This window comes from Mizuhopecten yessoensis, unplaced genomic scaffold (assembly GCF_002113885.1).
Source record: "Mizuhopecten yessoensis strain PY_sf001 unplaced genomic scaffold, ASM211388v2 scaffold1721, whole genome shotgun sequence".
NCBI classification, from domain to species: domain Eukaryota; kingdom Metazoa; phylum Mollusca; class Bivalvia; order Pectinida; family Pectinidae; genus Mizuhopecten; species Mizuhopecten yessoensis.
In genome coordinates, this window is record NW_018404188.1 from 238,412 (window position 1) to 250,960 (window position 12,549).

Consider the following 12,549-nt stretch of genomic DNA (forward strand, 5'->3'; position numbering starts at 1 on the left):
GTGTAAATAAATAAACAATAAATAAATAACTGAATCCTAAATGAATGTAATACTCGGTCATTGACATTGGAATGAATATTACAACATAACGTACAATTACAGATGTGAGATCGGTAGAGGAAGTGAACTTGCTTTGTTATTATTTTTTTTTATTAATGTATCTGTTTGTATCTACGAGTAACAGTGCAGGCGGCCTTTTTATGAACCAGGAAGTACCATAGAACAAACATACGTGTAACACTACATACGGCTTTTGTTTACATATGCGGCCGTTTAACTACCTAATACGTACGGTGAATCAATAAAACAATAATAAAATGCAGTTATATTTTCTTGTAGATCAGCCATAGCTTGCAAACAATATATGACGGTAACATTTGCACTTTAAAAGTTGCTATTCTGCGTTCGTTCTCCCACAATTATTATCACTTTTTTAACAGATATATTTCTCGAAATATATCGTAAATCGATACTTTTATTTTTCAAAAAAAATAAATCAAACAGATTGTTAAACTACCCAAATAGTACTCGAGGCATTCCTGAAGGTTAAACAGCATACATATAAGTTTTGCCTGGTTAAAATCTAATCGAAAATAGAAGTGTGATTTATATTACGCTCCGTTCGTTGCGCAGGATTGACATACGGAGAAAACGGACTGGGTCTAGTGACCCAATACCATTTCATATCCGATCAATTAGAAACCCGATTATCGTGATGAAAATCCAGTGCGCTAACCGCAGCGCAATCCAACCATCTCGTATTGGCAGTTTTAGGCAGTGGTACAAGGATCATTGATACTGATGTTATAACACAGAATGGTCATCTTGACTAATTGTAGAACTAGGCATGAAAACCACATCAGACCACTAGTGGTAAAAAGTGAGTTCAAACTGACCGGAACAGTCAGTAAAAACGGAACCACTAATGGTCAAGATTTGAATTAGAACTGACCGGAACAGCCAATACATACGGAACCACTAGTGGTCAAGATCTGAATTAGAACTGACCGGATCAGTCACTACATACGGAACCACTGGTGGTCAAGATCAACCTATTTCCTATGACCTATTATTAAATAACGGCCAGTTGAAAAAGACAACACATTACAATGTATACTGTTTAATTGGATCATTTGTGAACGAGATCAGTATCGTTCTTAATGATAAATACAACCACCATAATGCAGGACCATGGACGATCATGATACACAGTCTTAGCCGTGGCTATGAAGCTCCTATCGGGAATAACGGTGGCAAAATTAAACCAAAATAAAATTATAATTAGACACACCAAATCGAAAATTTTAAAGATATACTCGCTATCACACACGACAACGCATCCATAAAAACGGAGTTAAATTCCATAATCCACCGTCATCAGTGATCTTCTCGGACACTGCAGCAATAAATCGGTAAGAAAATGGACAATGGAAGTGTCGTGGTCAATCTATGCTACAGCTACATCTAAAACGAAATAAAGGGACAATTACTGCATATACGAAAAAAACAGAGTGCTGGGGGACAGGAATCGTTAATATGCTCAGGCGTCTTACTTCTATCTAAAGAAAACATTATTTAAACAGGTACAAGCCACGATACTGAGGAATTTGTTATCTAAATATTGATAAAAATTACTTGGTATATGTTGATACTCTAAAACCTGTCCTAGTACACACTCGTCATTGTGCGGTTTATCTTTGTCAACGTACCTGTATAATTAAATGTGCACAAAATGTTTACTACGACCTTCGATCAGGCAAGGCAACACCAGCTAAGAGTATATACACATTCACAAAACACCTGTAATTACCTGTTTTACGATAGAGATTCATACGATATAACTTTTCTCAGAACCGAGTCTAAATATAGCGCTAGCTGTTCTGTATATCAATATACGACTTACAAGGAATTCACCATTATAAACATATCCAGACTACCCGGTATAGGTGGATGGGCTGTTTAACCGGTTGTGGACTGTTTACAGATATTACTAAAGGTAACTGATTGGATTTTGTACGTAATGTGCGTATGAGTTAAACACGAGTGTTTCAGATGAGACATAACGATAGTTACATACATAGTCTTTATTTGATAACCTAGTTCATATTTTGTTATAGTTAATTGCATAATCTGCCCATTAGTAATATTAGTAATGCCCAGGAAGTAATATTAAATCAGTTTATCAAACAAGTCCGTTCAAGAGACTGCTTCTGTCTGTATTGTGTTGTTGTTACCCGACAACCTTAATGCATGCACAATATGTAAATGAAGATATACTTTTTAACTTTAAAGTTCTTTAATAAACTTACATTTGCATAGATTAAAACATGAAAATTTTACACATGTACGTTAATTCAAGACTTCACAAAATGTGTAGGTTCTAGACTTTTTGGTAAGCTCATTGATATTAACCGGGAACATGATATTTAGGTAAGCTCATTGATATTAACCGGGAATATGATATTTAGGTAAGCTCATTGATATTAACCGGGAACATGATATTTAGGAAAAGGAAAGAGCTTACCTTTTACCGGATTTTAGTTTCAATTTTAAATGGCATGTCTTACAATATTGTTAAGGGGCAAAACAAAAACAAACAAACAAAAATATAACAAAAAACAATAACTTTACTAGTTATCAATTTGAAATTATTAATTACGTCTTTAATTTTTGAAATTCCTATAATTATAGTTTCGCGCACCTCCCCTTCTATAACAACAGTAGTTTAGACCGATTATAATTTCCAACTTGTCTGCCCCTAGCATCACCGATGGGTCCTACATGGACGAAACAGCTGTATGGTGCAGTGTAGTTAATTTTTGGCATGCCGTGTCTATAACCAAATAGTACAGGTGCTGTCGCATGTTTGTGTTTTTGGTTCATCTTACATTGATATGAAGACCCTATATTGATATCCTCTTAGTAATTAAACAGAACTAGACGCACATTTCTGCAGACATGAGTTCTCAAGAAAAGCAGAAACATGAAGAACCTCTAGCCAAAGATCTAGACAACAAAGACAATGGGTAAGTGTTTATATTGAACATGAAATTTCATATGTATAAATTGTAAAAGAACAAATCGATCTGGACAAATAAGTCAATTGATATACAGTGTATGAATACATAATTTCCAAGCGCACATCTGTTGATCTTTGATACCGTTACTGAGTATAGTATATCTGTGTTGGTTAATGGCGATTTCTAGTTGTTCTCGATAGTTATTTCTGCAGGACCGTAGTTGAGGATATTATGGTGTCGCTAAACTTTGCCGTTTGACAATCCTGCAGGTGTTATAAAAACTTTGGAAAGGTACGACACCTTCAGAGGAAACCATACATCTTTCAACGTGTTATTTATGAAGTGCGTTATTCCTGTCAGAAAAATAAGCAAATATTTCGCTTAGATAAAAAATATAGCCCACAAGGTTGGTGATAGATGCATACAAAATTAGTAAGAAGAAGGTCTGCTAATATCCGAATGCTACAACTAAATAATTTGGTATCGTGAAATTTTGGTGTGTTCAATAATGGTTTTGGCTCATTCACTCCAAGCGCCAAATAAACCAAATACCACATCAAAACATATCCAAAAGTACGGTATGACATTTTAGTTTACTCTCAAGTTCGGTGTATAATCTATGATAATTGATATTAATTTATTTGACAGAAGAAAATAGCCAGGAACTGATATGTTTATTTCTATTATACCCCCTAGTCAAAGTTCCACTTCGAATCCGGATAAAACTGAAAGTAATACCGAGCAGAAAAATGAAGATTTGGGAAGTGGCAACGGTATTGCTCAAAGCACTGATGCGCAACATGAAATTCCAGCCTCAAATAATGGAACGACACGATCTGAACAATGGTATATTTTTATATAACTTGTACTTAAAAATCTGAAATTTCTCCAGTAAAAGCTTTGTACATGTATGTTCCAAATGAATAAAATTATGAAGTTGATTGCAATAATAGAATTATAGTTTTTGAGATTTTAATACAACAGAACAATTAGATTTTATACCTATCAATATACATTTCACTGTAAGCTTACTTTCCTCACCAGCAACACTCAAAACAACACAGATCTGCTCGCAGAAGTCCAAAAGATACACTTCCTGATATGTGAACAGAAGGGCAGCCAAACAGATGACAGCATTCTATTAATACAGGAATCGCAAAGGTAAGACAGTTTATGTATATGTATTGCGTTTGATTTCTAAAACCATGATTTATCGTTCTCAGGGTCATAAGAAGTCGAGTTTATAGGGAGACAGAAAAAATAGAATAGGTAACAGAAATAGAGATATACCAAATGTTTCAAAAGGAGTTGCTGCAGATCTATTTTGATCTGTTCAATGTCGTTTTAGCAGAAGACAGGAAAAATTCCTACGATTCTTTCCTTGATGATACAAATGGTGTATGATTAAGAACAAAAAACAATCTTTGATGATTTAAGACCGATTTTTTTCTGTTTGGTACATGTAACAATATCAATGTGAAATATATATATAAAAAAAATCACAGTTTAAGATTAAGATTTTCGCAACATTAACTCCAAACTCAAGGAAAATGTTTTTCTAATAAACACACCTATGTAAGTATTGTAACTTATGTTTAAAAATATTTGATATTATCCAGAGTATTTTCGGAAATGCTTGACAAGATAGAAAAAAGTGTGGAAATGCCAGCCCAATTCACAGGGGATACAGAGAAGAAACACAGAAAGAGTGAGAAATCAGCCCAAAAAAATAACGAAGCAGCTGCTAAAACGACAAGAATTAAAACCTTACTTTGTTATCTTGATCAGAAGCGTGGAGAAATGACAAAATTGAGAGAAGAGTATGTTTATTACCTATTTGGTGTATATTACATATGTTACTGACAAAATACTACAATTATCATAAATAATACTTAAGAATTTATTATGAATGCAAAAACAAATTCGAAATGAAAATAGTTTATTATATAGAAGGCACGAGGGTTCACAAAAAACACACCAGATTTCATGCTAAAACTAGTTAGACATGCACATCCTATTTCTAGCGACTGCATCAACATTAACTGTAAAACGTTGGAATAATGCGCAGCTACTTATTGAATCTAAGTACCTATGTTTTAAATAATATAGCACATAAAACAGTTCTTTTTCAATAAATTGATAATTAAGAACAGTATCTGAACGCATAATCTTAGTTTTCTGCATATATACCGTTGTATAATGGAGACCCTGTACCCTTTTATTACAGAGTAGAGAAGACACAGAGCGAATTAAACAAGTAAGTAAACAACTGAAGGAGACATGAATATGGCAAGCTTTACTCGTAATGATGTGTCTCTTAATATTTATATAACATCACATTCTTTGTTAATATAATCCACCTTAATCTATTATTTCTACCCATTTAAATATAGGAATAAATCTATATAACATTAATTAGCTACGTCCTAAGTGGAGAGTAGATTCATAATATGTAACAACTTAACTCCCTTGAGAGTTTAAGTTTTGCCAGACATTTAGCACTCTTTAATCTTTACTCTTTTTACTCTTTAATCAACATTTTCGCTGAAAACGTCCATCAAAACATGTCGCTTATATTAATATAAAGTTAAATTACATTTTTCAATAAATATTGCCTCGTGGGTATGATATTTTTCATCTATTAGATTTGAACAAGTTCATGCTGAGCGGACGTCCTGGTACAAAGGTCTACAGGAAGACATTCAAAAGCAGCACCAACCAACAATTGATATTCCAGAGGTCTTGTCTGAGGAAGAAAAGCGTGGATTTAAAATGTTCAAAACTGTTCTGGAAAAGTAGGGAAATACAAATATAATAATATTAGAACCAGGATTTTTGATAGAAAAAGTGCTGTTGTCTAATACTAAGGAAATACGAAGAAAATCTAAAATATATTAATATTGACAAAAGAAATCAATCTCGAAAGAAGATTAAATCATTTAATAAATATGTGCGTTTGTGGTTTGAAATTGATTTTAACTTAGTGAAATTCATGGTATATATTACTTGCTGGAAATGTGAGAGAATGCTACATATTGATTTTGGCTTTATTGAATAATATTTTATGCGTTTCTCATGTATTTAGTTGAAAAAAACATTAAACTGTGCTCTTTGTTGTCTCGCAGGAAAACTGAAAAAGTTGAAAAGCTGGAAAAGGAAATGAAAGAGTTAGATCAAACGTATGTACTAAGATGGGTTTTTTTTTTTTTTTTTCATTCAACAAAAACTGATATGAACTCTCCAAAGGCTCCATAATATGCTGGTAAATTTTAGAATTAACTTTTGTAAACTGATGTTCATTTGAGATTATATCCTAAACCTGATTGCCATTATCATACATCTTTAAAAATGTACAATGTGATGATCTGCCATTGATTGCATTAACCATAGTTTTATGTCCGTTTTTTTTCTAGGCAAGAACAAAGATTGAAAACAAAGGCAAAAGAAATGGACAAGTTACGTGAAAGGTATTCATTGCTTGCACAATATCAGCTTCAATTACAACTTAAAAATAATTACGATTTGAATGACCTTTAATGTATATTACAATCTATCAAAATAGTTTTATGAATTATCTCATAATGAAAACATAAAAAAAAACATGCTGAATGTTACCGCACATACATTCAGTATTATAGTATACATTTTAGGTCAAAGGGAAGTATTATTTTGTTTCATTTAAACAAATATCAGGATGGACTCACCATTGGCTCGATAAATATTCTGGTAATTTTTATTGCATTTGCCTCATGTATATAGTTTAAGTCTCGTGTATATAGTTTACGAAGACAATAAACGTTGCTCTTCGTTGTTTCGCAGAGAAGCCGAAAAAGTTGAAAAGCTTAAAAAGGAAAAGAAAAGTTTAGAACAAAGGTGCGTACAAAGATGTATTGTTTCTTTCATTCAATAAATATCGAGATGAACACTCCATAGGCTCTGGTATTCTGGTAAATGTGAAATTCAACTTTTGTAAACAGCAGAATATGATAATCTGCCATTGACTGCACTAATTTTCTGTCCGTTGTTTTATTTTTTAAGGGGAGAACAAAATTTGAAAAGTATGGAGAAAGAAATGGACATGTTACGTCAAAGGTATGGTATGCATTGCTTACACGCTATCGACTTCAATTACAGCTTAAAAATTACGGACTGAATAGCTTGTAATGAATATAAAATTCTCACAATGAAAACTCAAACAAAAACACCCATTGTTATCATACATGATGTCTTTCCCAAATACTCACTGAACGGATTTGCTGTTGTGTATTTTGCATTGTAACCTAACCCTAAACCTTACCATGCAGGCTGAGCAAGATGGCTGGTGCGAAACTAACAGAAGGAAATCCTAGCTTTACAGACCTCAATGATCCAAACAGACCATTGAAACTCGCGGAACGATATACAGAGCTTAACGACAATGAGTGGACAGACGCGTATGAGATACTGACAGGAGACAGGGGGATCAAACGAAAAGATGCTATAATTATACTACGAGATATCGTGACGGTAAGAAATACAAACACACGTAAATAAAATTGGAGGAAAATGTATTTCTTGACTGGGAACATAAAGTCTTTAAAATATTATTCTGTTTAGCACATTTTTGTGAGCAAATAAAATCCGGGTTCATGTGTGTATAAAAAATTATTGAGGTCCCTCGGTGGAGTTGCATCTCAAATAGGAATAATACAAATAAGTATATTTATCGACTTCGATTTTGATAGGAGAATTGGACTTGGCATGCAAAAATACATTTATAGATATTTAATTACGAAGTTATCGCATTAAGAACGAGACTTTGACTTGATTCATGGATTGACAATGTTTTTTTTATTTTTCACTGTTACATGCAAGGATTGTTATAATGAATGTGTCCGACTTGCCGAGGAACAATGGAGGTCCCTGGCAAGGATTCTTACACAGACAAGAACGGATACAGCAGATGAAGTAAGATTTATATATATATATTTACGTTTACTTTTCTACTGAAATTTGATTCAATATACTTATTAAATTTTCCAATTTTTAGACTGTTATATCCCCTCTTGAAGATTGTTTCTGTGTGTTCTGTTATTAACGTTAAAATCAATTTACAACAGTTATTTATCTTACCAGAATGACGTAACACAATGAATGGTATTAGACTTGCACAACTCCGATATTTATGAAATTAGCAAATTAGCACTGAATGTAAATCTAATGATTTCTGTTGAAATTTATGAGGTTCATATATAAATGATTTTTAATATAACTTAGTGTCAATAATGCCTTGATTTGAAGGCAGAGTGTTAGGGTTCAATACAGAAAAGGGGTGATGCCTTAAAAACCCGTCTTTAATACATTATAAGGGTTTTAACCTTATTTGGTATGAAGCATCCCTGGATGAAGACGGTTAATGTTATGACCTCTTGCGTCCATCTTCACATTTTTATCAAACCAATCTATTTGGCTATTGAATCATCCTTCATATGGTATTGTTTGGGTTGAAATGAAATCGAAGTGTTATAAGTATCGTTGTTTGATTCAATTAAACTCCCTAAATGCTATTATTGTTTCAAATATCGGATATATATTTAAAATCCTATCTTGTTAGGACAAAGCTAATTACGTTTGAGCGAGTCAGTCCCTATGGGCTCTTGTTCATCTTTTTATTGTGCCTAAAATATAGGTGATATAGATCAAATCTTCATTTTACTGACAGACTCTGAAAGAGATTGGTTTTCGACAAACCGAATTCAAGGATTTGAAAAACCTCAGAAAGATGGCAGCTACCAAAGCGTCAGATAAAATCACTGAAAAGGTATGGTAGACCATGTGATAGCCTGTGGCACAAACAATTAGAAACGATGCACAGATGATGCGCAAACATTGCAATCGATGATTGACAATGTGTTTGACGTCACGCTGTGTTCGATAGATATTTAGGAATTATGTAATGAATTGTCATCAACACGAACGAAAAAGTCCAGTACCATTTTATATCACTACTCCAACTCACGGAATATTCGATACCCCTGATCCTTTTACTTTCCTAAGAAAAAATATTGTATAAGTTTGCTATACTAGTTACCATGATAACTGAGACTATATTTTGATCATAACCACGTGAGACACGTGTGTACAGTGATTGCACTGGCCAACATCCTCTATACTACAAGGGTGTGGAGAACTTAATCGCATATATGTCATAGCAAACTTGGAGGATCAGTGTGCACCACATTGTGGATGAGAGAAGGATGGTTCGATAATTTGATGTTCATCAAACGAATAAAGTCTGAGCGTAACGGTAAAATTGACCGGTTTTGAAGTCATGTGTCCATCCTCTGTAATCTTCAAAGGACATGTATCAGCCCAGCGAGTGTTTTTTTGACCTGAAACCAATCAAATAGCTATTTAGATATTTGTTATTTAAAAAACACATTATTTTTCGTTTACGTTCCTATTTAAGTCAAATTAATCGCCCATGCGACATAAAATCAAAACGATTCAATTGCGATGTGATATATGCAAATGAATCGATGCGAACGACCAAACGGTGCGCAGACGAAGCTCAACGATGTGCAATCCGCTTTTTCAGTACTGTAAAAAAGGGTTTATTGTATTGTGTTACACAGCCATGATAAAAAGATCGAATGAAAACAAAAGTCTGTGCTTCATGAGAAATAACTGTATGACATACATTTGACCTATTTTATCCTGGAATATTTCAGAACAGAAGGGAGCAGTCATTAAAAGGGATAGTTATAATAAAACATCTGGCTTTTGACAGCAAGGAGCAGTCATTAAAAGGAATATGTATATTAAAATCTGGCCTTGACACCAAGGAACAGTCATTAAAAGGAATATGTATATTAACATATGGCCTTGACAGCAAGGAGCAGTAATTAATAGGGATAGATATACGTAAACATCTGTTCTTGCCGACAATGAACAGTCGTTGAAAGGGATAGTAACACGTAAACATATGGCCTTGACAGCAAGGATCAGTCATTAAAAGGACAGCAAGGAGCAGAAATTAATAGGGATAGATATTCATAAACATCTGTTCTTGCCGACAATGAACAGTCGTTGAAAGGGATAGTAACACGTAAACATATGGCCTTGACAGCAATGAGCAGTAATTAATAGGGATAGATATACGTAAACATCTGTTCTTGCCGACAAGGAACAGTCATTCAAAGGAATATGTATATTAACATATGGCCTTGACAGCAAGGATCAGTCATTAAACGGACAGCAAGGAGCAGTAATTAATAGGAATACGTATATTAAAATTTTGCCTTGACAGCAAGGAGCAGCAATTAATAGGGATAGTTTTACATAAACATCTGGCATTAAGGGATCGTTATGCTAAAAACGCTTACGGCCCAAAAATATATTAAATGGCAGCAGCTCTTTTGTTTTTGATTCAGATTGTTGACATTCATATTTTTATCGAACATTTTCACATTTTCTTGATTTATTTGAACCATACTGTTCCGACGACAGGACTGCGCCTGAAATGAATATTCGATAGTATAACCTTCCTCTTTCTCCGATAAACATTTTGAATTCGCACAAAAATGTCACTGTCTTCAAGAACGCGATTGCACATGTTTAAAATATAATATATTCCATCTCAGTATGTCTTATTGGCTTAATTAAGTGTATGCTACTGCCATTAATGTCCAGTTTTCCAGATACATTTGAATATTCAAAATTGTCGCTAAATGAAAGAATGTCACTGATCCCAATGTCTTCTTATCGAAGTATGCTGCTGCCATCAATATAAGTGAGTATGATTGTTGTATTGTTGTATTGTTGTTGACAAGGTGAAGGAAACTCTCCTCGAAAGATTGGAAGACAAACAGAAGATGCAGCAGCTGAACCTATTCATAGAAGCGGGTATCCGTCTAACATGGGATATGGCAGTTCATGATCCTCCTGTCTACATGTATTGGGACCTAAAACAAGGAGACCCTCCCAATGATAAGTTTAAAGTTTATACAAAAAGTGGCAATAAAGTTAGGTATGTCGTCTGGCCTTCCCTCCTTCTACACAAAGACGGTCCACTTCTCGTAAAGGGTGTCTACCAACTCTTCACCTAGGAAACACACTGCTATGTTGTGTGAAGATATAAATTCTCAAATCAAACAAGTAAACCAAATGTTTTCGGATCCAGACTTAAAACTATATCTTTGAAAAGTTATAGTTAAAATGTAGTTGAATTTGGAAGATTTACATGCTATTTTTATCTGAAAACAAAAGATATCCGTCGCAATATCTATATGTTACAAATTATTTTTAAACAAAATAAGAACATTATATGTATGATAGATAAAAAAACCTTTTGCTATATATTTTGTTTTCAGCATTGATGATTTATTGAATGTATTGTTTTGTAAAAGCCGTCAGTCAGTAACGTCAAGCTAGGTATGTTTATTTTATTATTCCGTTTATCAGTAATATACTTCTTGTAGCAAATGTTAGTTCAACTATGCATGTAGTGTGTTGCCTTCGTATTAATTGTTTGAGGACAGCTCCAAGAAACCTTTCATTCCATGATTTGACACGGGACATCAGGACACGTTTAATATGAGGTACAGGAAACGTTTAATATGAGGTACAGGAAACGTTTACTTTTCTGAATCAACATGTTTTGCCGAGATATGTTGTCTATTGGTATCGACGCCATTTTATTTACCACGACATTGCAATAAAACTTGTGGAATTACATGCGTTTGATTTTCTGAAGAAATCTTTCAAAAACATCTATCTTGTTTACCGAAATATACTTTGGTATTCGTGAACTAACGTCTGATTAATTCATTGAATATGTGCTGTGATTAAGCATCCTATCCTGAATACACTATTGTATTTGTGAGTTTATATGGTATATTTCTGAAATCAGTAGAATTGTGTGTTAATATTTTCTAGATTATAATTCCAAATTATCAAATAAAATATATACTGAAACTGTTAATGCAGATAGACAAAAATATGAAATCCTGTGTTTTATACCTGAGTTCTTAAGGACCCATCTAGATGAGAAATGACGACACAAAAATACAACTAAAAACACATGTGTCTAGCATAGGATCGAGGCTCCTTATATAGCAGGGTTATTTAAAAATGTTGTATATTAGATTTTAAATGTCTTTATCAACGACAGTTCTATCAACTGTCAAACACGAACTTACTTAAAATTAAGAACTCTCTTATCGTACATGTATCTGTGAAAGGCAAGAGGAAATCAATAATAGATTGAAAACAATAGTAAGACATTATGCAAACAATAAAACACCCTTTGGTTTTGCTTCATACACGAGCTTCAGTTCAAACTTCTGATGGTTACATAGATTCAGAGTGAATAATATAGTTGAAATGTCTGTCGAGTTCCATTGTATCACCCTTCTGGCCTCCATTACAGGTATAACGTCACAATATAAGTCAGTTTTAAGGATGCTTATATATTCCACAAAATGGCGGCTACACATCTCGATCAAGTAAATCGGTAAGCGATATTAGAAAATAACCCTAAACCAAGGAT

The 12,549-nt window shown here is 33.6% G+C and overlaps 1 protein-coding gene across 3 annotated transcripts; it reads left to right on the plus strand.

Moving 5' to 3' along the window:
- Nucleotides 1-1,908: 1,908 nt before the first annotated feature.
- LOC110467053 (reticulocyte-binding protein 2 homolog a-like) lies at nt 1,909-11,735 on the plus strand. Of its 3 annotated transcripts, none has more exons than XM_021523927.1 (15): nt 1,909-1,996; nt 2,957-3,026; nt 3,717-3,866; nt 4,065-4,181; nt 4,640-4,840; nt 5,248-5,277; nt 5,666-5,815; nt 6,146-6,199; nt 6,434-6,487; nt 6,840-6,893; nt 7,059-7,112; nt 7,325-7,526; nt 7,875-7,967; nt 8,722-8,820; nt 10,832-11,735. In XM_021523927.1, exons 1-15 carry the CDS (start codon nt 1,951-1,953, stop codon nt 11,105-11,107), a joined length of 1,650 nt encoding a protein of 549 aa, XP_021379602.1. In that variant the 5' UTR covers nt 1,909-1,950; the 3' UTR covers nt 11,108-11,735. The 3 variants fall into 3 exon arrangements, with proteins under 3 accessions (XP_021379602.1, XP_021379613.1, XP_021379621.1); XM_021523938.1 differs by having other exon boundaries at nt 1,922-1,996; nt 2,924-3,026; XM_021523946.1 differs by having other exon boundaries at nt 1,924-1,996; nt 2,935-3,026.
- The last annotated feature ends 814 nt before the right edge of the window (nt 11,736-12,549 follow it).